This window comes from Esox lucius, chromosome 10 (genome assembly GCF_011004845.1).
Source record: "Esox lucius isolate fEsoLuc1 chromosome 10, fEsoLuc1.pri, whole genome shotgun sequence".
In the NCBI taxonomy this organism is placed as follows: domain Eukaryota; kingdom Metazoa; phylum Chordata; class Actinopteri; order Esociformes; family Esocidae; genus Esox; species Esox lucius.
The window spans coordinates 21507160-21534313 of NC_047578.1; the positions used below are offsets into that span (position 1 = coordinate 21507160).

General features: G+C 40.6%; 2 protein-coding genes across 4 annotated transcripts; one reads left to right on the plus strand and one right to left on the minus strand.

Annotated features, from left to right (window-relative positions):
- Window positions 1-3402: 3402 nt before the first annotated feature.
- LOC105025870 (voltage-dependent calcium channel gamma-6 subunit) lies at window positions 3403-10737 on the plus strand. 2 transcript variants are annotated; one of them, XM_020050039.2, is made up of 6 exons: window positions 3403-3468; window positions 4782-5616; window positions 6309-6383; window positions 8477-8614; window positions 8766-8818; window positions 9192-9329. In XM_020050039.2, the coding sequence occupies exons 2-6, from the start codon at window positions 5190-5192 to the stop codon at window positions 9246-9248; spliced, it is 750 nt and encodes a 249-aa protein (XP_019905598.1). In that variant the 5' UTR covers window positions 3403-3468; window positions 4782-5189; the 3' UTR covers window positions 9249-9329. The 2 variants fall into 2 exon arrangements, with proteins under 2 accessions (XP_019905598.1, XP_010895190.1); XM_010896888.3 differs by lacking the exon at window positions 8766-8818 and having other exon boundaries at window positions 9192-10737.
- Window positions 10738-15609: 4872 nt separating this feature from the next.
- LOC105025871 (voltage-dependent calcium channel gamma-4 subunit) lies at window positions 15610-26003 on the minus strand. 2 transcript variants are annotated; one of them, XM_010896889.4, is made up of 7 exons: window positions 25898-26002; window positions 23465-23533; window positions 23082-23371; window positions 22266-22493; window positions 21159-21242; window positions 18312-18452; window positions 15610-17725 (listed from the first exon to the last, which is right to left on the minus strand). In XM_010896889.4, the coding sequence occupies exons 3-7, from the start codon at window positions 23110-23112 to the stop codon at window positions 16908-16910; spliced, it is 1302 nt and encodes a 433-aa protein (XP_010895191.1). In that variant the 5' UTR covers window positions 23113-23371; window positions 23465-23533; window positions 25898-26002; the 3' UTR covers window positions 15610-16907. The 2 variants fall into 2 exon arrangements, with proteins under 2 accessions (XP_010895191.1, XP_010895192.1); XM_010896890.3 differs by lacking the exon at window positions 23465-23533 and having other exon boundaries at window positions 25898-26003.
- Between the last annotated feature and the right edge of the window lie 1151 nt (window positions 26004-27154).

Below are 27154 nucleotides of genomic sequence, written 5' to 3' on the forward strand. Positions count from 1 at the left end.
AGTTTACGTGCACCTTCTGTAACTCACATCATATTGACCAAACCCCAGATGTCTCATTCAAAATTTTATCCAAATCAAGATTATTTGGTATGTAAAGGTTTCTTGCTTTCTCAACATTGGTTTGGGTAAACAGTCTTGTTTCTGGAATTTTCTGTTTTTAAAGAACCAGATTTAGCAGGTGTGTGCTCGTGTAGTTCAACCAAATTAAAAATGATATATTCTTTTCCTAACTCTGTAAGCAGTTTATGGCCAGGGTTTGACAGCAATCCACACTTTGTTTTATGTTGTAGCATTTGTTGCACACAAATTACATCCAGTTCCTAGTACCAATATTGAACTTTTTCTGGCATTGTGTCCAAATAATCTATGTGCCTTTGTTAAGCTTTACAATACTTTATTTTACTAAATATGGGAAACACATTGAGGCACTTAATCTTTTGCAAGTTTACCCTGTTTATATGATACAATTTTACCCAGTTTATATAAATAAAAAATATATATCAACACATACAGAAAACATTCAACAAGCAACACAACCATATTTGAAAAGTAGGCACATTTGTCCTGAAGGGATATTTCAGCTGTGTTAATTAATGAACAGTTTGAACAGCAGTGGACCCACAATTGACCCATGAGGAATCCCTTTATGCACAGGCCAATGCCCTGATTGATATGGAGTATCTAGTTCTCAGACATAAAGAATCATAGCTGAACCTTCACCAATTCATTTCAAATTCTAGCTAGATAAGAAGGTTTAACCATTGGGTGATTGTGAAGGCGAAGGCTGTAGAAGTGTACCAATCTCTTATGGAAAGGAAGAACATAAGCCTTCTTTCTTGACTTTTGAGTGGTTTGAGAATGCTGATGGAAATCGCTAATCGCAGTATCAGGACTTGGATGGTATTTTTGCTACAAATGCTTAAACAACATTTAGAAAGAGTACTAAGCAAATGAAAACAAAGCATAGATTGTTGTAATATCTCTAGACTACTTACAGAGTAGTCTAAAATGATTTGAACCTTCAACTTTTCAAGTACAGTTACAGTTACACTTAACAACTAGATCTGCCATGCCTTAAAACTTAAAATAGTGCTCAACAGTCTACATAGAAGTCAGCAAATGAAGACCAAAGTTACAACTAGCCACACGTACACATTGACAAAGACATATGACATCATAATTGCTCACTATCTACTTTGTATTCACATTAAAATGTTTCACATCTTCATCAACTTAGCTATTTTTTTTTTTGACATTCAAAATATAAAGTATTTATATTTATATCCAACTCGACACAACCCCAACTTAGCCCCCAAATTTCTAAAAGTATCAGGCATTAAACCTCGCTATGCATGCCTCTTAAAGCTGGGGTGCTTACTTTTGTCAGCAATGTCAGGTCATAAAGCTCTGACTGGTAGTGCCATCTTATGGAGATTATTCACTATTACAGTATCTTAGTAACAGGCAGACCAGGATCCTTTCCTAATACTTAATTATTTTCTACTTTCCTCCAATGTAGCCATTTTGGCTAGTTATTTTGAAGGTAAGCTCATCTTACCCCTATCCAATCACTTATATATCTGTACTTATCTTAAGGACACAAGGACGTAGGGTGCATTTCTGAAGTATTAGAACGGGGCCCTGGTCTCTCATTACTTATCACAATGCTGAGCACATCTGACTGCAGCATTCTATCACAGACGGAAGATTAGTTCCCAGTGTGAATTCATGTTTCCAGTCCCAGAACTACCAGCCATGGCTGTAGAAGTACTTATATGGTCCATAGCAGTCACCTTTGTTGTTTTCCAGAAGTCTGAAGTATTAGTATTCAGGACTAAATGATTTAGATTCTTGTAGTGTGTTATGTGTTTTTATTACTGTCAACTCTTAGCACATGCGGTTGATCATTTTTGTGTTTAGCAACCAACACACCAGACATTCTATACACCTAGCCAGGATAACTGCTCAGTATTGTCTATGAGGGATTCCTCTCCTCTTCTCTCTCAAAGTAGCCGAGTTTGAAGACATTCCTTATTAGGGTCCCTTTATGACCTCACTAGCAATTGTTAGACTATGCCCTGTTCTCTTTGCTTCTGGACTTAAAGTAGAACGTAGAACAGTACGTGCAGGACCTACTATAATGGTTCCACAAGGCATCCCTCCTGCACTCACTGTGTATTGGCAGAGTTTTAATAAAGCATTTATTTGCAGTAATCCATCTGGCATGAAGTTGTATTTATACATGGTAAACACAATCTCTATTTCATCTTTCTCCAGCTAAGAGGATGCCTTCACCTATGGCAGCATTCTTTATTTGCGATCACTTTTACGGTGCATTGTATTCATGTAGTGTTCATAATATGTATCCCAGGGCGAAAGATAGCCCGGAGCGGACAAGTAGAAAACTCTGTTGATGTGCCCTTGAGCAAGGTGCTTAACCCTAATTGCTTCTGTAATATGCCCTGGATAAGAGCATCCGCTAAATGATTAAAAATAAATGTTAGTCAGTTCATGTATCAGTTCACTAAAGTGTACAGGTTATTAAGGATCTTGGATCTGGCTCCGAGGTAAATTACTGTTAAGTGGCATAGACCCTGTGAATTGACCCTGCAAGTGCAGTTGCTTAGCTGTAATCAGATACTAGTGTGTGCTCCACAGACCCAGATTGACATGGATAAACTATGGGTTTGAATGTGTCAGCAAGTGGGAGAGTATCCAGTTTGCCCTTTGCCGTTATTCGATCTGCTTCCCAGAAAGGCTCTCGGTCCAAGTTTCTTATTTGTAGTTTTGCAGTCACAATTCTTCAATCAACAAGAAGCTAATCAACAGAAGAACCAGGAATCTGCATCCACCCCTTCCCTGACAGAATCTCATTGGTGGCCCTGTGCCTCTAGATTTTTTGAAATGTCATTAACAGGTGGTTGTTAAAAATAGAATGAAGAAACAGGCACATACAGAAACTCTCCTGGGGGCCAGCTCTCTTTCACCATAGGGATAGAGTCACACACACCTACACATACCCCCCCCCCCCCACATTCACACCTACACACACCCACACATACTCACTCACCACTTACTCACTAACCCGCTATCCGGTGAACGGTCACACACGTGCGTGCGGGTACACACAATCACGCACGCTAGCACATAGACAAAGGCTGATGAGACAGCACACATACAATGCATATTCTCAGAGACAAATTTAACAAGATAAATCCATTGACCGAACACAGCCATAAACATGTTTACCTTCAAACGCCTAAACATGTGAAGATGTTTGGCCACATTTCTACTAAACCCACCCATTTACTCACTGTCTTCAAAACAAGGCTTGTTTGGCCTACCTCTTTCCACTCCCCCTGCCAGTCCTCTCCTGTCCCGTTCCTCTGTGCCCCCCCCCCCCTCCAAACTACCGCTCTTCACCTCGCCCTATTTCACTTCAAACTGAATCACACAAACGTCCAGCAGGTCAGAAACTTGTTCATATCGTTGTTGTTATGATTTAACGTGACCATGACTGAGTATATATCTTAAAGCATAATGAGTAGAAATACATTTATTTGTGTCTGCTGTAGATGAATATTGAATTACAGTGTTTTGGAATATGGACTGCATTGGTTATGTTCGAACTGTGTTCTCAGAGGTTGCTCTGTGGCGTTGTGTATTTGGTGCGAGTAGTTTTTTTTCTGTGTGCATATTTTAATTATGTCTTTACTTTGAATTTCATATTTATCACACTGTTGTATTCGAATTGAACTGGTTTATTTAAATGGGATGTTCGGAGGCACTTTTAGTATTCAAGAGTGAGTCACAGAAGACTGTTTTGCATCTGTTCTCGTTATGGTTCACAGCTTCCTGTCTTTAAGCTGTAGATTGTGATTTCCCTTCAAGGGTGATGGTTATATCCCTGATGAAACGTTTTCATTGCATTACAGCATTTTGAGTTAGCATCGCTGTGGTTTAGAGATCATCAAATCAAATTTTATTTGCAAGATAGTTTTAGACTAGAGTAGAACCATCATTTTAGACTACAGTAAAAGGATTACTTGTGCGCGTGCTCCCCTAAATGCAAAGTGGAAAGTGTGATACAAGATGTTTTTCTGTAAGCTAGTTTTACAACTGATCTATATCTATCTATCTAATATCTCTCTCTCTATATATATATATATATATATACATAAAGCTCTGGAACAAATTAGGAGACCACTGCACCGTTTTGTTCTTTCTTTTCCATTCTGAGTGAGGAACAGAAGTGTTCAATTTACAGTGATCTCTTAATTTTATAACATATATAAGATATAAAAGTCATAATGCAACTCAAGTCGCTAGTTTCACTTCATATTCGGATTAGTTCTCTGTATGTAAGAATGTGTCCATTTATTGTGTGGCAGAGGGTGGAACAGTACTCTAACGCCCTGCCGTCTGTGCATATGTACTGCATCAGCATGGGTTTGAGTCCCACCTACTGATCTACTCTATCCTGTTCCACTGTCCCGTTCAATATAGCATAAAATACCAGAAAAGAAATGTCTTTTAATCACACTAGTACTCATGCGGGTGATGGTTCAGACTATCCAATCATATGTTATAACTTCTTCGTAAAATGTTCCAACACTAAGACTTTAAGATTATGGGGATGTACAATGTGGTACTTTCTCGGGCTTTGGGACGTGACAGGCAGTTACATTGTGATTATACTGAACAATATGATTGATTAAAGACGATTATTTTTCCTGCCTGATGTTGAAACTGATTGTCCTTTTTTTTCATTTTCTTCCCAGATTAAGCTACTCTCTCATTCTTGGCTTTTCTTCCATATCTGTCCCCCAACATTTCCCCGGAAGCTACTTCTCTTTTAGATCTATTTTTTTTCTCCTAATCTCTTCTAACTGTTGACCCATTTTTCATTATGACCTGCTCAACAATGCATCCTTCTTCCAAACCACACATTAAATCAACCTTTCAACATAACTTGTTACTACTCAAAATGATTCGTGCAGACTAATCAAAAATCCATTTTAAACATCTCATTTTGCAATTTTATTGTGCGTTTGGTATGTTTCCTTCATAAACTGAATCTTCAATTACCTTTCCTGCCAATTCACATATTTCCTGTCAAACCCCCCTCTATCCAAATCACATCTCGTATCTTTACACATTTACACATCACGAACAACTTCAAAGCTGCAATGTGGTCTACCTTCTTTCTGCACGAAGACGATGGGCGGCCGTTACCACCTGGGGCCTCTCTAGGAAGTGGGGCCTTGGGAGGTGTCATGGGTGGGGGCTTTGGTGGCAGAGGGGCTGGTGCCGGGGCCATGGGGATTAAGCGGCGGGCGCTGAAATCATCGACTTCAGGACACCCGAGGGGCTTGACCGAGATGCAGGAGGGCAAGATCAAGCTGGCCTTCTTCGTGGCCATCGTGGGGGTGGTGATGACTGTCCTGGGCCTGGGCACTGACTTCTGGGTGGAGCTTTCCCCGCCAAAGAGCTTCTACAACAACCGCACCTGTCTAGCAGCCCACTACGGGCTGTGGAAGGGATGCACTCGGACGCTGTGGGTGGCCGACATTGATCCAGAGCGGGACAGCTGCGGGCCAGCCGAACTGCCAGGAGGTGACTGCCCTGAGGCCGCATGAATAGGCCAACGTTATTAAGTCAAATGTTGCAATTGTATGTTCCGAGCTATACCAAAAAAATAAGAAAACTCTTCACAATAACCCGCTTTTGCGTGCGGGTGAAATCTGTCAGCCTAAGGGCATTCGTTCAAACTTGTACTGTACATTCATAACTTTTCAGGACACCCTCTTAATATATTCTATGGACCCTTCTGTTTTAAATCAGCAGTTCACCCATACTTCAATTGTCCTAATCATTGTAGTGTAGCCCAGATGTGGCACTGATGTCAAGGCTAAGTAGGATTTATTTCAATTGCGTTCGTAATCACTGAATGCATCAGCTAAAGACAGATGGTCAACATTACCCATTTTGTATTTCGTAGTTTAAGACACTTGAACAAACGTACTTCCTATGCTCAAATATGGGACTGAATTTGATTGTTAAAGGGCGGTGTTGCACTGAATAGCATGATGGTGTACCTGCAGAATCCACTACATTAATTCCCAGATGCATTGACATTAATTGCATGGAATAGATAATAACCTTGGTATTGTCATTGATGTACATGGGTGCATAACAATAAGTGTGCCGCAAGCAGTACGAATCTCACTATGATTCTGGTGATGCGCATGTGGTTGAGGTCTCCTCCTGTTTCACATAAGTTCCTTTTCTCTCCCTGTCTTCTCAAGAATCAAACTGCACCTACTTCAAATTCTACACCACTGGGGAGAACACAGTCATCTTCCGGAAGACGACGGACAAGAGTGAGTCAGCTTGCCCCATGCCCTGTTTCAACCGTTCTCTCACCTTGCCCACCCACATGCTTTCGCGCGTACTCAAGTCTGTCAGCTGCATTTCACTGGGTCAGCCACTAACAGTAGCGAGTGTCTGAAATGTGTTCCTCCTTCTTTTCGGTTATAGCATTTAAGCCAGTAAAGCCGGCGTTCCTATGTGGCTCTTTTGGAACCAACCGTGAAATCCTGTTTTTCTCTGGAGCCCAGAGTTGCCAAGCATTACATGAAAGGCACTTAGGACCAAATTCCATACATTTGGTTGGAAAGAATTCCTATTTTCTTTTTATGCTTTTTATGCTGATGCCCTGCATGTCAAAAGTACATTGTTGCATCCAAAAGATAAGATAAAAAAAGAAATGTATTTTTTCAGTTTTTGAAAAATACATTCTCCAACAGCATATAAAATGCCTTTACCTTTATCTTTGTAGACAAGCTTGTGGGCATCCTGGAGCAAAACCAAAACCTCCTTGTTCCAGCAACTCTACTGCTTATAGAACATATTTGTATCTGTTAATAGCTTTAACTGTTAAGGTTTTAGTAATGTATTTGTAAGTGCACTTGTGATTTTCCCTTTTTACCAGCTATTCCTTCATTTATCTTTCACTCAATAGGATGGTTGTCCAGCAGCATAACTATACAAATCCACATGTTCCAGAGACTTTACCAATTCAAACACACATTCTTATTAAACCAGCTTCAACCATTTGGTCATGGTGATTGTGTATCTGACAAGACAAACGCCAGTATCTCTGGCTATGTGTGACATGTATTTGCCTGTATCTCTGGCTGTGTGTGACATGTATTTGCCTGTATCTCTGGCTGTGTGTGACAACTATTTGCCTGTATCTCCGATTGTGTGTGACAAGTATTTGCCTGTATCTCTGGTTGTGTGTGACAAGTATTTGCCTGTATCTCTGGTTGTGTGTCATAGTATTTGCCTGTATCTCTGGCTGTGTGTGATAGTATTTGCCTGTATCTCTGGCTGTGTGTGATAGTATTTGCCTGTATCTCTGGTTGTGTGTGATAGTATTTGCCTGTATCTCTGGCTGTGTGTGACAGTATTTGCCTGTATCTCTGGCTGTGTGTGACAAGTATTTGCCTGTATCTCCGGCTGTGTGTGTCAAAACAAAATAATTCATCCTCCAGTGTGTAATCCTGGTAGATATTTACGGACGTTTTTGTGACTTTTGTCTCTTTGGCACTCAACCTCTGCAAAAAGACTGCACAATATCGCTTCTGGTCATGCAAATAGATTAATGGCTTATATTGGCGGATTCACAAGAGTCTGATGCGCGCAGTAAAAAAAAGCAGCTTGCACAAAGTCATAATAAACTATGGTTTAATAGGGTAACATGACCTAATTTAGCTATCGGCTGTTCCATTAGCCTCAAGGAAGTCACTAACCTCTAGAAAAGAGCTAGGATAGATTTATACTGCGTGGACAAACAGGTGCTTTGACCATGAATATAATTTGTACCCCACAAATTAAATAAATTGACCTTACCCAAAAATAGATTTCATTTTGAAGTAATATTTTATGATATTATATAAAACCTTTTTTTCTTTTCTCCCAATACATTGGGAATAGATTGTCAAAAATACACTCCTTTTCGCTGAACTCCTTGTCTAATGAATGAGGCGTTGGTTCCCTGTTGTTTCTTGAGTGATCTCATTTTACAGATGCCACATACTTCCACAGTCTTTTTCAAACCAAACGGATCATTATTTTTAATAAAATCCTTAAAGGCCTTACAAAGGAAGCACTCTGCTGCCCTAAAATATGTTAGGAAGGAAATGTACTTACATACAGATTTCCTATTAGGATAATCCAATTAAGTGGGTGTCACAACCTTACCTTGTTATAGATGGGTCATTTTAAAACTTTTACTGACAATGATTGTGATTTGTGTCAGTTTTATCTACCACAGTTAAATGTAGCAGGAACGAGTAGTATAGATAAGAGAATCTGCTAAATGACTAAAATGGTAATTAATTTAATATCATTGTTCTTTGAATAATAGGTTGTATCTGTATTAAGACAGTAACGGCTTATCCTTTTCCAGGTCTAAATGTGGTCACGGCTATGATGGCACTCTGCAGTCTGTTTCTGATGTTAATGGGGTCCATATGCATCAGCATGTCCCTCAGCAAGGGAGAATCATTCTTCCTTAAGCCTGCTTCAGTTTGTTTCATTCTGTCAGGTAAGTACCCAGCAAATGGGCAATACCCTAATGTCGTTCGTGGGAGACATACTGTTGAAATACAATGATTACTTGACACAGGCACGTATGTTATGAGAATAATAATTTGATAGACGTCTTTTCAACATTTATTCAACCTCTTTTCAACCAGGAAGACATATTTTCAACGTCCTTTGCTCAGTGAGATGTTGCAGAGAACTAATAGTGAGTTGGGATTTAACTTGTGCATCCAGCCAATGCAAATTACTCAGCAATCAATAGCCCTCTATATATAAAGATATCTAGAAACATACATGCCGTATAGCCATTATAAAAGCACTTCATTGGATCTCAGTAATTAGGTACGCTGGGTATTAGTCATGGTATTAGTCATGGCCTGACTATAGGAAGTAGATGAGGAAAAGGTTATAAAGTTCAAATCAGTGAGATTGGTCTTTACCATCTTCACGCACATATACACACACACAAACACACACCAAGCCTTTAATATTTCTCTCTTTTTGTCTTTTTCCCAATCTATGAGTCTTTGGGCATTGTTCTATCTAACTGTATTCTATTACTCTTTTCTCTTTCTTAGGCATTCTGGTGCTCCTATCACTTCTTGTTTTCAACCAATCAGTCGTTTTGTTCCTAGCCAGCGACCACTTGGTTCCATTGCATCATGAGCTGTCCTGGTCTGTATCCTGTGTTGGGTGTGCAGGGGCTATTCTTATTTTGGGTGGAATCATCTTTCTCGTGCTTTCACTCCCATACAATCCCTGCCGAAGGTGTTTACCCCAACAGAATGAAAGCAACAGTTAGTGGTAAGGAAGAGGTATCTAAATACAGTAGGGCTCTCATGTTTGGCCCCTTTTATTGTGCTCCTAAACACATTTTAACCACCATGCTAGTAATCCTGCTTCCAAACAATGGAGAGTTGCAAAACTCTCTGAAGTTAATCATTCATTTAAAAGTTAAAAAAAAGTTTACATGGATAAAAAACAAATATATTTTTTATATAATGCATTTTTTTTAAGTAAACTTTTAAATGAATGTTTCACCACAGAGATTTCTGTACCTATTCAACTTTTGAACTGTGTACTGGGAAAATGCAATTCTGTTTGACTTTCCAAGTCATCATGTCCAAAAAGAGGTGGTGGAGCGCGTGGTCTTTGATCTTATACGGATGCCGAAACAATATATAGTCCCTCTCGCCTTAGTTCATTTTGTCTGAAATAAGTTGAAATAATGGAAAGCCTATGGATAATGTAATTTGCAAATGTTTCCCCAAAAGTCAAATCCAAACTAATTTAAAAAAGGTAATGAATAAGTGTAAAAGCAACAATAGCTCACAGTTTTATTTGGTAATATTAAGTATTAAGTGTTTATTTAAAGCATTGATGGTATTGTGATTGCTTTAGTAAAACAATTAAATAATCTTAAGTAATTTGAATACAGTTAAATATAGAATACAGTTAAATTTTGAATTAAGAATAGCTTCAAATTAAGGATTTCTTGCTAAAGTGTCCTTGCAATTCACATATATTTAATACTGTGTTTAATATACATGGTATGCTGTATAGTAAATAGACATTCAATTCTCAAATATAAATGTGTCAGACTTCAGAGGTCTAGTCAAGTTGAGTCTACAGCCTAGGTAAATTTTTTGGTAGTTTCAGTTACATTCCACAGTTTAAACATGGAAAAGATAAGCACAGTGTAAATTCCAGATCTGCAGCAGGGCTTATCTTTTCCATTCAGTTGTGCAGCTTGAGCTACAAAAACTGATAGCAAGGGATGTGCAGACTCATATTTACCTTAAATTATTTCTGAGGTGTGAAAACATTTCATACATTTGGATCATGGAGTCTAATGTCCCTTTGCATTTTAGCGGCGCCATCTACTCTTGTTGTCTTGATGACTATATTCTAGAATTGCTAATAAATGGTTTAGGCACCACTGTCTAAAACATTGTTCCCTGAAAGTCTGCCAATTTAATCCTAAATCTTAATGAAGAGGTCACAATGTGTCACAATTTATAATAGCAGTTGGGGGGGCTAACTGGTTGCTGTACAAAACCAATTCCAAAAAGTTGGGACACTGTACAATTGTGAATAAAAACAAAATGCAATGATGTGGAAGTTTCAAAATTCAATATTTTATTCAGAATACAACATTGATGACATATCAAATGTTTAAACTGAGAAAATGTATCACTTTAAGGGAAAAATAAGTTGATTTAAAATTTCATGGCATCTCAAAAAAGTTGGGACAAGGCCATGTTTACCACTGTGTGGCATCCCCTCTTCTTTTTATAACAGACTGCAAACGTCTGGTGACTGAGGAGACAAGTTGCTCAAGTTTATGAATAGGAAGGTTGTCCCATTCTTGTCTAATACAGGCTTCTAGTTGCTCAACTGTCTTAGGTATTCTTTGTTCCACTTTCCTCTTTATGATGCGCCAAATGTTTTCTATGGGTGAAAGATCTGGACTGCAGGCTGGCCATTTCAGTACCCGGATCCTTCTTCTATGCAGCCATGACATTGTAATTGATGCAGTATGTGGTCTGGCATTGTCATGTTGGAAAATGCAAGGTCTTCCCTGAAAGAGACGACATCTGGATGGGAGCATATGTTGTTCTAGAACATGTATATAATTGTCAGCATTGATGGTGCCTTTCCAGATGTGTAGGCTGCCCATGCCACACGCACTCATGCAACCCCATACCATCAGAGATACAGGCTTCTGAACTGAGCGCTGATAACAACTTGGGTTGTCCTTGTCCTCTTTAGTCCGGATGACATGGCGTCCCAGTTTTCCAAAATGAACTTCAAATTTAGATTCGTCTGACCACAGAACACTTTTCCACTTTGCCACAGTCCATTTTAAATGATCCTTGGCCCAGAGAAAATGCCTGCACTTCTGGATCCTGTTTAGATACGACTTCTTTTTTGACCTATAGAGTTTTAGCCGGCAACTGCGAATGGCACGGTGGATTGTGTTCACCGACAATGTTTTCTGGAAGTATTCCTGAGCCCATGTTGTGATTTCCATTACAGTATCATTCCTGTATGTGATGCAGTGCCGTCTGATGGCCCGAAGATCACGGGCATCCAGTATGGTTTTCCAGCCTTGACCCTTATGCACAGAGATTGTTCCAGATTCTCTGAATCTTTGGATTATATTATGCACTGTAGATGATAACTTCAAACTCTTTGCAATTTTCCTCTGAGAAACTCCTTTCTGATATTGCTCCACTATTTTTCGCCACAGCATTGGGGGAATTGGTGATCCTCTGCCCATCTTGACTTCTGAGAGACACTGCCACACTGAGAGGCTCTTTTTATACCCAATTATGTTGCCAATTGACATATTAAGTTGCAAATTGGTCCTCCAGCTGTTCCTTATCTGTACATTTAACTTTTCCGGCCTCTTATTGCTACCTGTCCCAACTATTTTGGAATGTATAGCTCTCATGAAATCCAAAATGAGCCAATATTTGGCATGACATTACAAAATGTCTCACTTTCAACATTCGATATATTATCTATATTATATTGTGAATTAAATATAAGTTTATGAAATTTGTAAATTATTCCGTTCCTTTTTTACTCACAATTTGTACAGTGTCCCAACTTTTTTGGAATCGGGTTTGTATATAAGATTGCACTGTAAATACACTACCCAAAATAATGTAAGCCTTCAGCGATGTAAATGAATAACCTGAGCACATTTCACTTGTTCAGTGTAAATCAAATGTCACACACATATAAATACTGTGTTATTTTTATAAATGTTTTCTTTTTCATGTGAGAAACATGTCGGAGGTAATCTGTGCTTTTCTGTATTTGAATAGGTATTGAAAGGTGAATTTTCGTAGTTGTTGCCTATTTAAATAATTGCTAATGTACGACTTGGTCTTATTATTAAATATGAACACAACACATGTCCTTCTCCTGCCTTTGTCTTCTCCCTCTTCTCCTCCATCTTTCATCAGCCCGTCATCATAACACACGTCTCCGTCACTGTCCTGATCTCGTTCCAGCGTTTTCCCCGTCTCCGCTGTCTCCCACATGTTGGCACTCAAAGGGGCTAAATTTAGAGTACGGCAAATAGTGCTGGGGTGAATGAGAAACACAGCCTGGGATTCAGACCGTGGTCCCCCCTCCGCCCCCCTCAACCCCCGCACTTTCTTTTTTTATTCCGTCTGGTCAGTCTGGTCCGTTCCTCGCGTAGGCCTATCATGTGTCTTCTCACACTTTCACACAGGTCTGAAGCCTCCTCTGCTGGCTAATCCTCCTGGACGAGGTCCAGATGATTAGTGGTGGGGTCTACAGGATACTTTGTTAACCTTTACCCCGCCAACCCCTGACCTGTCTCGCGTCTCATACAGCCCTGGAACACGAACCAGACGTTTCTAGTCACCTGACCCTCTGCCCACTTTGTATTTATAGCAAGCTAATTGTTTTCAAGGGGACGCACAGCTCGTTTCTTAAAGGGTGTGTGTGTGTGTGTTTGTGGGGGTGGGCCAACACTACAGGTGGTGTGAGTGTTTTTATGAAATCCTGTCATTGATATGTGTGTGACTGTGTGTCTACTAGCTGTACTATACTTGTCAGTACATGAAGTCCCCTCATGCACAGTGGCTCTCAAAAATATTTATTCCCTTTAGACTTCTTTGCATTTTATTATGTTACAGCATGAGTGACAAATGTCATCTTCAAATTGTTTCTAAATAAATTACAAATACAAAACAGAAAATAATTGAATGCATTGGTATTCACCCCTTTTAGTCAATATTTGGTAGAGGCACTGTTGGTGAACCGCAAATGTCAATGACAACTCTTTCCACATATTCTCAATTGGATTGAGTTCTGGGCTTTGACTGAGCCCCTCCAAGACACTGACCTTTGGTTTTAAAGCCACTCCAATGGGGCTTTGAGTGAATGTTTCGGTTCATTGTCTTGCTGGATGATAGATCATCTCCCATCTTTTTTTGCATACTTCAGCAGGTTTCCTTCCAGGATTATTCTGTACATTTTGCCCTCCACCGGTTTTCAAGGCCCTGATGCAGAGAAGCATCCCCATAGCATAATGCTGCCACCGCCATGATTCATTGTAAGGATGGTGTTCTCAGGATGATGTGTGGTGTTAGGTTTGCTCCAAACATAGCTCTTAGTGTTGAAACCAAAATGATCTATTTTGGTCTCATCAGACCAACATGCCTTCTGGTAAACTCTGGCCTAGATTTGATGTGAGTTGTTTTCTTTTTGCCACTCTCACATAAAGGCCACTTTTGTGAAGCACCCAGGCTATTGTCTTCCAGCTTAGGCGTGGAAGTCTGTAACTCCTTTAAAGTCGCCGAATGCCTTTTGGTTGCCTCCCTGACCAGTGCCCTTTTCACCTGGATACTCAGTTTTTGAGGAAAACATTTTCTTGACAGTTCCCAGTTGTCCCCTATTTTCTCTGTTTCTTAATATTGTGCACCCGGGAATATTAAATGCCTTGGAAATGGTCTTATATTTTAATCCTTCTTTGTCTTCATTGTTAAGAGTTGTGCTAACTGTGGGAGACAGGTGTATTTAACATGCTCCGAGGTGGACTCCATTTAAACAGTTATTTCTGAATTGTCATAACAAAGGGGATTAGCACTTATGCAATCAATTTTTTTCTGTTTTATATTTTTAATTCATTTAGAACAATTTGCAATTGTTGTTTTTCATTTTGACATAGACTTTTTTGATCAGTGGTCAAAATGCCAGATTGAATCCATTTTGATTATATAATGTAGAGTAACAATAAAATGTGATCAAGTCCAAGTGGGGTGAATATTTTTGAGAGACACTGTATATTTCACCAAGGACATTTTGGTTTAAGATGAGTAAAACAAGGATTTTAAGGAGACTCAATTTATGTGTGCAGGTGTATAAGAGCGTCTGATTATCTTTAGTATACTGCATTTGCTTGCCCGTGTGTGCAATCTTGTATGCATGGGTCACAGTTTGTTTTAAGATCAAAATGTAATAACAGGCCTGTCTTGACATTATCAAGATACACCTATGCCTGGGGACCTTGTAACTTACAGTACCTATTTCTGATGTGAGGGTGTCCTAAACAGTACCCTTCCCTCTTTGGGCTCTTTCTGAGGTTGAGGGGCATGTTTACTCATTTTCATGCCAATCCTGACCCACTATGTTTCCCTTCCACGTTCTCCTTAATAGCAATGTGGTTCTATGGCGGCTGCGCAACCAGAACTTCTTAGAACAGCTTGGGTTTCTGGGGATGGCAGGTCCGTAGTCGGCAAAAAAAGGGTTGTGTTCAGTAAGGAGAATGATTTGAATTTTGAAGACATCGCATAGACTTGCCCAATAAGGAACACTTGAACGTTTTAAAACATGTTGATACGGTATGATCTACTGAGTGCAACCCATGGCTCCCCAAAGAGTAAGGACTAATTAAACTGCTCAAGAATGTCAAACAACTGTGCAGTCTGTGCTGTTAAACAAATAAAGCAATCCTGTCCTTCCTCAGCAGCCATCCTCCTCCAAAGGCATTGCTTTAATGGGATTCAAACTGTCAACTCTCTTCCTGGGCAGAGTCTTTATCATTTCCATCCCAAGAGTAAAGGGATTTAATTCTATTCAATTATAAAACTTATATTAATTAACTGCCTTTGTAGTTGTAATGTATGGATCTGTCTCTCCTAGCATCAGTCTTCATCACAGACACATTTGACCTCTACCTCAGTATCAGCTGGACAGCCAAGGTCAACTGTTAAGGTATTGAGGGAACAAATAAACTTTAAACAAATATTTTCAGGTGTTTTTCTAGGACCTCAAAAGTGGTCTTTTATTAAAATATGTTATATCCAATCCTGCTAAACAATCTAATATGAATGCCAAAGATAGGTCACATAATTCTTCCGGATATTCGGTGACACAATTCTTCTCGTTAATCTCTTGCATTATAATTTTGTTTGGACATTAAATAACACACTTCACGCAAACATTTTCATATAGAATTTTATTGATTATATTTTTAGTCTTTTCTGGTGAGGCTCAGAAATGTTGTATTGCTTCCCCATCAAGTCCACTGCTCTATTCTTAGTTTGATGAATGGGCAGTAGGGTAGAAATATTGTGTATTGTGAAGAGATTGTTGTCTTTTTCAGTCACAGGACCAAAGGCTTTCAGCCTCCTAGCCCCAAGTTAGAATCTTTAAAGAATAACACTAAGAATATACTATACCACCACTAAAGTAAATAGATTCATATAAAGTCTATAATCTAGTACACTTGTCAGGAACAATAAAAAAAAAAACATGTTGGTTATACTTGTATTAACAAACAGAAAATTCAAAATGTGACGATAATAACAATAATAACGATAAGAATAATACTAATATTATTACAAATAATGTAAAATACATTTAAAATAAAATACAAACACAAAGTACAATATTACACAGATTTGCTCACATGCTTCTCACATGACGCCATCTGATTTTGTGTGATTGAGCAAGAAATCAATAAAAATTCTCAACTTTAAACGGAATAGAAAAATAAAAAATCATAGTTCAAAATGTACAAATGTACCCTGCATGTACGGTTACAAGAATAAAAACAACAGCAATTTCATAATATCCAAAGAAGTTACAATCTTTACAGTCTTGTAACCTGGCTATGATAATCAAGCACTCGGAATGTTAATATAACCCAAAGTTTACCACTACAGACATATTGTGCATTTCAAAATGAATATATATTCAATAATATTGTTAATATTACATTTGATATTCTAGTCTGTGGAATAGATATATTCATATTAGTCAAAAACTGACTATGCGCTAGGGCAGGGAAATGGCCAATTATTCTCTTTCGCATATCTTACACTTTTCTACAGACCTTTTTGGTAACACTTTACATAACCCCATGTCATACAACCCTTTTTTATTAAAATGTCATAAGCAGTCCTCCAACCAATACGGTACATATTGAAACACCACTAGTATGTCTCATTCAGCATTATCAGGGTGCTAGCTAACTACAAAACCACTATATAAGTCCACTATACGACCATGTTAAGGCAGTTGTCCATTTATTTTAAACCAGTTTTCATGACTGCTTATAACATCCGTAAATTCAATGTTGCCTATGGCAGCAGACAGTAGACTGTACAAGTAGTCAAGTCATTTGTAAACCCTCACCTCTTAAGTCATTTTTATGGCAGAAATATAGGTTGTAAGACAGGGAGTTACTTCAAATTGTCACCCGCCATTTTGCCCTGCTCCTTGGCTCGGGCTTCCATCCCAGCGGCTCACACTGGCGTGGTTCTCCTGTTCAGCGTGTCCGAGTCGCTGTCCCGGTTCCGTTTGCCCCCCAGGCGGTCCAAGGTGCCCATGCCCCTCTCTCGCTCCATGGTGCCAGTGGGCAAAGGGGGCTGCTGGGGGGAGGGTCCGGAGGATGATGAGGTATTGAGTGGGGCGATGGAGGAGGCGAGGATGGAGGCATTCTGGCCCGCCGCGGAGAGGTTTGACTTTGAGAGAGAAGGCAGCGTGCCGCTCATCATCACCCCGACTTCCTCTTTGGGGAAGTAGTTGTGCAGCTGGTACAGGGATGCCCGGTCCACCGTGCCGTAGAGGGGGGGCGCGCCGCCGCCAAGACTCCCCATCTTGGAGTCCCGGGTCAGGGTATACATGGAGATATCGCCCCCTCCTCCTCCGCCGGCATGGTGTGGGTTAGGCAGGGTGGCCACCGAGAAAGGCGGGGCGGACGGCGGCAACGCAAAACTTTTGGCACCCGTGGGCGAGGAGTCGCGCGGTGAGCGCGGCGGGTCGGTGGAGTGTGAGCTAGAACGGGAGCGCCGGCGGAAGCGGTAGCTGGGTAGGCGGAGCATGGCGTGCGTGGTGCTTTTGAAGAGTTCGGTGCGCGAGCGGCAGCGCAGCTCCTTGTTCTTCTCAATGTAGATGTTGACGGCCAGGACACCCACCATCTCAGCCAAGATGAAGGACAGACCCCCGAAGTAGAAGGACCAGCCATAAGAGTAATGCCATTTCTTGTCCTCATCCTTCTTTGGTGAAATGTCACTCAGCGCCGCGGAGATGTATACGATCACACCGATAATGTTGCTCAGGCCTGGGAATAGAGAGGAGGGGAGATGTGGTCAACCTAACATACTCAACCAACCAAACCACCCAACCTAACAAACTAAATCAACCAACCAAACCTACCCAACCAATCTAACAAACTAACCAATCAAATTAACCACCCTAACCAACCAAACCAACCAACCCAATTGACCTAACCAAACAAGCCTAACCAAACCTATCAAACCTACCCAACCAAACCAACTAACCGAACCAATGTAAAAAACCTAAACACCCAACCAAAACAAACCCCCCAACCTAACAAATCAACCTAACATAACCAACCAAGCCACCCCATCTAACAAACTATAACCAATCATCCAACTTAACCTACCTAACCAACCACAGATTAACAATAGTTCAGTTAAATGAGAAGATGGAAGAAAATACTGTATCATCAATGGACAAGATAAAGGGTTAAACAAGAACAGTATTTTCCAATTGGAACAAGAATGAATTTAGAGATCATTCAAGACCATTGCATCCCATCATAACAGGACTAAGCCAAACTTAGTGTCCGGGAGACCAGTGTGACCTCAGCAAGAGATTAACAGTCAAAAAGGTGGCACCCTTACCTGCAGCCACAAACAGGATTCCTCCTCCAAGGATGATGTTTCTCTTGCTCTTGTAGAAACTGCTGGAAGCCACACACATTGCTCCCATCAGGAGGAGTGTAGCGCTCAGGATGGGGAAGATACTGGAGGCTCGGACCACACCTGCAGACACAGGGCTGAAATGAGTTGCTAATCTAAGGTCCGTTTTGGTTGAAGGTGGTTAATTGTTGTAATTGGGAGGGAAATCTGATCCTAGGCCTGTGCTTACGGGTACTTTTTAACTGGTGCACTGCTAAGAATTGTTCTACCCTCTGATGATAATTTAAATGGCAGCAACCTTGTGATGTCATAACCTGCTGAGTGTAGCAAAATTATATTATAGATGAATGATTAGAGATGAAGGTGACTTTTCAGGCTGCCTGCGACATTGTCACCATCTGGAGTAAAATAATATGCCTGACTAAGCATTTATTTTGTTACACCTTACACTGAATGATTAATAAAAGTAAAGAGTATTTTTGCCATGATTTCTAATTTCAGGTCCCCCCAAGTTATGCAGTGGTCTAGGTCATTGCCTCGCAGTATCTCACATAAGTTTGAATGCTTTAGGGTTCTGCTGAGCTGTGCCAATTGCAACTGCTTGGGCCAGTTTCGTAGCCACAGATTAAGCCTAGTCCTTGACAAAACAAATCAAGGTCAATGGAAAATGTCCATAGAACTTGATTTTTCTTGTGCTGGACAAGGCTTAATCTGTGTCAGTGAAACTGGCCCACTGTGTTGGAGGGGGCTGCCTGCAAGATTACTCATGCTTGATTGCTGTTGTATACACTACCGTTCAAAGGTTTGGGGTCATTTAAAATTTTCCATAAAAACATACATGAAATAAGTTTGAATAGGAAATACACAAAAACGAATGGAAAATATAGTAACTGACAAGGTTAAAAATAAAGATTTTCAAACTGTGCTTTCATCAAAGAATCCTCCATTTGCAGCAATTACAGACTTGGAGACCTTTGGCATTCTAGTTGTCAATTTGATGGGCACTTCTTACCTACCATTCTGTCAAACTGCTCTTACAACAGCTCAATAGGGTGGCCAGCACAGTCACCGGATCTCAACCCTAATGAGCTGTTGTAAGAGCAGTGCCCATCAAGGTAAGAAGTGCCCATCAAGCCAATCCAACTTGTGGGAGGTGCTTCAGGAAGCATGGGGTGAAATCTCTTCAGGCCACTCCATTAAAAACAGAATACCAGCTGACTGATTCTTCCCTAAATAGTTCTTGCATAGTTTGGACCTGTGCTTTGGGTCATCATCCTGTTGGCTCCAACCAAACACTGTCCACAGAGTATGGCATGGCGTTGCAAAATGGAGGGATTGCCTTCCTTCTTCAAGATCCCTTTTACCGTGTAAAAATCTCTTCATCAGCCAAAGCTCCCCCCCACACCATCACCATGCTTGACAGATGGCATCAAGCACTCTTCCAACATCTTTTCATTTGGTCCGCGTCTGGCAAATGTACTTCTTTGTGATTCGAACACCTCAAACTTAGATTTGTCTGTCCATAACACTTTTTTCCTATCTTCCTCTATCCAGTGTGTTCTTTTCCCCAATTTAATAATTTCTTTGTATTGGCCAATCTGAGATATGGCTTTTTCTTTGCAACTCAGCCTAAAAGGCCATCTCCCTGGAGTTGACTCTTCACTGTTGACACTGAGACTGGTATTTTGCGGGTACTATTTAATGAAGCTGCCAGTCGAGGACCTGTGAGCCTTCTGTTTCTCAAACTAGGCACTGTAATGTATTTGTCCTCTTGCTCACTTGGGCACCAGGGCCTCCCACTCCTCTTTCTATTCTGGTTAGACCCAGTATGCGCTGTTCTGTGAAGGAAGTAGTAGACATCGTTATATGAGATCTTCAGTTTTTGGCAATTTCTCACATGGAATAGTCTTCATTCCTCAGAACAAGAATAGGCTGACGGGTTTCAAAAGAAAGTTCTTTACTTCTGGGCATTTTGAAACTGTAATCAAACCCACAATTGCTGATGCTCCAGATACTCAACTAGTCTATAGAAGGCCAGTTTTATTGCTTCTATAATCATCAAAACAGTTTTCAGCTGTACATACTTGCAAACAGGTTTTCTAATGATCACATAGCCTTTTAAAATGATAAACTTGGATTAGCAAACACAACAAGCCACTGGAACACAAAAATAATGGTTGATGATAATGGGCCTCTGTATGCCTATTTAGATTTTGCATTACAAATCAGTTTCCAGCTACAAGTCATTTACAATAGATATATTTTTTTACACTGTATTTCTGATCAATTTGATGTTATTTTAATAGACAAAAAATTTGCTTTTCTTTCGAAAACAGGGAAATTGCTAAGTGACCCCAAACTTTTGAATGGTAGTATATTGTGGTTGAGCAAGTAGTTTGCTAAGAAGCAGAACAGCTTAGCGAGATCAGAGGACACCCACATCCCCTCACTCACCATTCACATCCTCCCACCACCCACATCTAAATCTCCATTCACATCTTCCCACCACCCACAACCCCAGACTCTCCATTCACATCCTCCCACCACACACAACCCCAGACTCTCCATTCACATCCTCCCACCACCCACATCCCCAGACAATAAATTCACATCCTCCTGCCGCCCGCATCTAAATCTCCATTCACATCCTCCCACCACCCACATCCCTCGCCTCTTCATTCACATCCTCCCACCACCCACATCCCCAGACTCTCCATTCACATCCTCCTGCCGCCCGCATCTCCTTCACTCTCCATTCGCATCCTCCCACCACCCACATCCCTTCACTCTCCATTCACATCTTCACTCCGCCCACATCCCTTCACTCACGCAGGAGGTACTCGGCTGCATCCTGGTCATAGTCTGCATCATCTGGAAAATGATTAATTTTAGAGCACACTCCTCTTTTCAGCCCTGAGAAAGAGAGAGAGAAAACAGAGAGATGGACATAGGAAGATGAGAGAGATTTGGTGAGAAAAGTAATGGGGAGGGAAAGTAGATGGGAGAAGAATGTGAGTGCATTAGAGAGTATATGAGAGAGAAACAAGGACATATCTGGGACTTGCTGTTTGCACATTTTAAGTATTAATTTGAAACCTTTTTAAGTCTGTTAAAATAGCTCAAACCCAATGTTTTTTTCATGACTGTCAAATCAACCACAACCATCCATCCCCTTGTACTCAAAGGAAAGCAACAGGCTGCATCAATAAAAACAATCCACAATAATCATGGAGTCATAATCATTGGTTTCAGGATGTTGAGCAGTCACCTCAAATATGATCTAAAATGGCTGTGTTGTTGTCTTCTTTTGTCAAAGCTGTCGGACGCTTAGGTAGCAAATGGAGAACCACTCTGATCAGACTATCCCCACTGATTCATCGTTCATAATTGTCCTCTTTGACTTGATTCATTTCTCGCTGGCGTCAATAGGGTAAATATGCTAATGTTTAAGGTAAGCGGCACTTGAGACAAGCCATATCACCTCCTGACTGTCTTACACTTCCCTCTGGCTGTTCCTCTCAGTTTACTCATCCAGGTCACGCCTACACTGTCTTTCATGGCACCGCTGCTCAACAACCTTTTTCCGAGAGAAGAAACACCCTAATTTTCTAGAACATTGTAAAGATGTGGACATTCACACACACACACACACACACACATGCACACTGAACCATTAATCCGACCACCAAAACCATGAAAATATACTGAACCCCCTAACCGGTCACTCAGGGCCGGCTGTAGTCATAAGTGACACAAGCGTTCTCTTAGGGCCCCCGACCTCTAGGTTGCCTACGACTGCCAGGGAGCCCCTGACCGATAGGGAAGAGGGGGCCCCAAATGAAATGTTGCTTTGGGCCCCCAAAAGGCTACAGCCGGCACTGAGGTCACTACCCCAACGCCCTTTCCCCCAAACAGCCTCAGCCCAGTCCTCCTTACCCTCCAGGCAGCAGATCCTCCACAGGCCGGAGTGGGTGAGGGCGCCTGGGTCTTTCTTGTCCTTGTTGTTGGGGTCATCCTGGGAGGAGTTGGCCGTGCTGTTGCAGATGAAGGCCCGCGCGTACAGCCAGTAGTCGGTCCCGATGGCCACCGCCATCAGGGAAAAGGCTGCAAACGCCCCCAGAGTGGTGAGGACCACCTGGATTCCCTTCTCCCACCATACCATGACTGGGCCAGAGAGAGTGAGAGAGAGAGAGGGAGGGAGTGAGGGAGAGAGAGAGAGGAAGTGAGGAGGTATCCTCTTGAATGGTGGCGGTTGGTCGGGTGTTTAATAAGAACACAAGTGATCAACCACAGCTGACCCAAAATTGACCTGGTGTCTAGCGTCCATCTCAATTCAATAGGAGTTAATTATTAACAGCAGAGGAGAAATGGCACTGTCAGTGCTGTGTCTCTCTGATGACTTGTAATCATTTGGAATAAGACTAATGGAGGTCTGCTGCCTGGCAGTTACAATGCTTGCTTTCTTGAAAACACTGACACACATTTTATTTACATTTAATGTGCCAATATATGACATTATGGCGTTGAGGCTGACATCATTCTGCTACCTCCTCTCATCATTTCCCTACCTGCGGCAAGCATCCCTATGCAATGAAAACAGCCACACCAGTGAAAGATTCCTGGTTGCACACCAATTACTTGGGCAAAAAATTATGTTGTCTTTTGAATCCAGGCGCTATAGACGCATGTGTTGAGTGTCTCTCACGTTAAGTGTTTTAAGTGTGTGTGTGTTTCTGGCAGAGTGTGTGTTACCTTGGGGCATGCCTCTGCCTTTTGCCTCCATGTCTGTAGCTTGCTGTTCCTCGTCAGTGAAGAGTGCGCCTTCAGAGTCCCCTCTGTCCAAGCAGCATCCATCGACCGCTCTCCCTCTCTCGTTTCCTCTTCTCTCTCGGTCTCCACTCTCTCTCGTTCTCTCCGCTCCCCTGTTCTTCCTCTTTCACTCTCTCTGGTTCGTCTCTAGGTGAGCTTGGATCAGCAGCTCGAGGCTCCGTCGGTCTCCTCAGTGAATGGTCATGGCACCGATGGGGATCTTAGCTTTGGTCCTGTGGGGGGAAAACAAGAATAAAAAAAAAAAAAAGGATTTCATAAATTAATGTGACGTGAGAGGGAAGCCAAGTAAAATGTTCTTTCCAAACCTTGCAAAAATATAAATGATTCACAAAACAGGGTTTGCGCGTTCTGCAATGGTCCGCTTCCACATTTCACTGAGAAAGAGAGAGAGAGAGGGATGTATAAAGCAATAGTGAACGGGAAATAAGCAGGAGCGTGCTCTATTCCATTGCCATGGCAACAGTGAATTCCAAAGTCTACCATGGAACAGAACACAGCGAGCGAGGAGCGAGTGGGGGTGAGGGGCAGCTGAAACAGCTGAGGGGATTTTTCTGAGATTAAAATGAATATAAATACTGATGCTGAGGACCTTAGCCATTTATACAGTATAGACATGAACTGTATATACATATTTGTATCTATTATATATAACACACATACACACACACACACACACACATATATATATATGTATGTTTATATATATATATATATATATATATACATATATATATATATATATATATATATATATATATTGGGTGAGTCATTGAAAAGCCATATGCTGTTATAAAATATACAGAATCCTCATTCTCTACTGTTCTAAGAAGGGATTAATCAAGAGCATTTCAGATGATGACAAGCTTTTCGGCATCATTATGAAGTTGAGATACACACGCTGTACATGAATACTTAGATATCATAAACTGCAAATGCCTGTACATACAGTATGGTTTATAAGGACCAAACACAGGTACATTTACAGTAATGACTTATAATGCTATGGTATTGTTCTGTGATGGATACAGAGTACGTCAATCTATTTGTGTACTTCAGTAGGAACATTGTAATGACAATAAAATAAGCCAAAAGTTAGCAGATAGTCATCTAAAATGGTTTAGGACTCACAAGTTACTTCTATCTGTAGCTGACTGGGAGTATATTTAATCATTCATATTGAAAGCAAAATAATATTTTGGTTTCAATATGTTGTTTGTTGTATGAATAGTATTTAGAGTGCAGGCAACCCAGATGTACAGATAAGGAGGAGCCATCGGCAACATAAACACAGGACGATGATCAAGGAAAAGATTTTGTTCAAGGACAAACCAGAACCGCACATAAATATACAGCTTTTGGGTTTCAACATAAGGATTCTTGATTGCGGAGATATGTAAGCAATACAGGCAGAGAGGTTGTGGTTAATGGCCACTATACCACGGCAAATGGCTATTCTTAAGTTTAAGTGTCTGGATACAGCCCTTTGCTGTGACATATTGGCCATATACCACAACCCCCTGAGGTGTCTTATTATGACCTGGTTAATAGGAGTAGAACAGTAACATACTTTCTGTTATATCCATGGTATACGGTCTGCTATACCACGGCATTCAGCCAATCATCATTCAGGACCCAAACCACCCAGTTCATGAACAAGAAAATAACAATGCAGAGTGATCAGAAGGTATTGCACCCGCCACGCAACAACATGAGGTTAACCTTGATATTAATTGCTGTCGGTCGCACTCCATCAAACTTTGCATAACACATTTGATTTTAAAAGATTGCACACAGAGACACAAATGCTGAGAGAAGACAAGAGACACACACATGTTTCTTATCTGTGGTTAACTTCCTCAAAAGGTCCCCCAATTGAATGTATGTAAAGTGAATTGTCAGCAAAGAAGACGTGTGGCAAATGGGGAACACAGGCCAGTAACTCTGAATACTTAACGTGATTATGAGAATAGACAAGAAATGCACAACACCCTTATGGTTCACCAGTTAAGCCGTTATGGACACAGATTGACCAAGAAAATATGCAGTGTACTGAATCATCGTAGAAAGCCAAAATATTACCATTGAATTGATTAGCAGAATACATGGTTGAATAGAACGTTCTTTGGTATATGTTTTTTTACAGCACAGGGGGATTGCCATCAGCAACCATAAACACCAGAAGATAACAGAGCTTCCTCTGTCCTGTAGTCTACGATCAATACATTCTGTTTATTAATACATCTACCACTTGAAACATGTGTGAGATGAAGAAACATCAAAAAATAAATGTTTTCCAGTTAACATTTGCACTCTACCAAACTGTGCATGTTACATTTGATTTTGAGTAGTCTATTCAGACATAACACAGGTGATGCACATCAAGAACATTTGAGTGCTCTGCTGACGTAAATGATCTCAAGGCTATTGATTTGGACATAGGCTGTCATCAAGTAACCCCTACATTGGTGTGTAAACATGACATAACTCTCATTTCAATTGAATGAATGTAATAATATTTGGAAAATAGCATAGGCTAAATATATTATTTCTTTATGTGCGCTAATGCTGTTTAAATGAATACTTATTGTGTAGGCTACCTGGAAATGCTCAGCCAACACTTAACGCGAACATCCATATTTTATTCATGCACATACAAAATGTGTATAAATAAGCACATTTAACACGTATTCTACTTAAAACGATTAGAAATAGGGATAGAAGACTGTTGCTCGTCTTACCTGTAATGTTGAACTTCTGCAGCGGTGGACGAGCTGCGTACGAGGCTTGTGGTACGTGAGAAAGAACGTCGAGAGATGGGGTGGGAGTGGGACGAAGAGGTGCGGGCAGTGTTGAAATTGTGCTTTTTAATAAAATGTGAAATTCTCCGATTAATTAATTAATTAATTGTAACATAGACAAGCGCTGTTTCAATATGGAGATAAAACATGGAGATTTATATTAAAGGTGGGAAGGAGGTTATACGAACCAGATCTTTTAGGGCGTTTTTAGGTTGAGACTCTGTAGTTTGGCTTCTGTAGTTTGGACTTATTGGGCCTACAAAAAATAGAAATAATAGTATGCCATGATAAGCTATAAGCATTGCCCGTTAGAGACAGGTGTGTAATGGACTTGTAATACATATATCATATACCACAGTTTGGGATAAGGTTCACCACAGAATCAAATCATCTAAACCGCGCCAATTTGAAAATAAGTCAGCTTTAACTACCTGGCAAATTAATGGGCACATAGTGTGCAACACCTGTGGAACAACACTGATCGTCTACACCAGGGTACGTCAAGAACGAGGGGAGTGGAGGGGTGGTTTGAACTCTATGGAGACCTATTTGTGCAAATTTGAAAGTAATGCTAAATGCGAATGTCCTATATGATGCTTTAAATCTTTCAAATCACGCATGAATTGTAACACAAATAAAGTGTGACATTTTAAAATAATAATAATTGTATAAAAACACCATCTGCTTGTTTCGCTTGGTAATGACATGTATTGTGTATTTAGGAACAATTGCAAACCCCCGGATTCTAAGTACTGGGGTTTAGGTGGGAGCATGCATACAGCATCTGTTCCGAAGGGTGGTTGGCCACAACCAAATACATGTGACTTAATAACGTTATTGCCAAATCCAACCCAAATGCATAAAGTAGGATACTTTAATAATAGCCAGTAAGGTAGGCTTGGTGGCTAGAGAGGTTTATCTACAAACATTAATCTGGGGAGATCGGAAATGTACGGTCACCATGAAATGTGTTACTTACAATTGTAGTTCACAACAGTGAACTGCACTACTGTATTATAATATGTTTTAGCGGAAACATAGTTGGCAACAAAAGGAATGCTTAGCTTAAGCTAGCAAGAACATGAAATAATAGTGACATACCATACAAGCATGATTTCAGCAAGTGGATTTGGGCACACATAGCATCTCGGGACCAGTTGGAGAAGAGGGTCAGAGGGGAGGCATCGATGGGGAAAT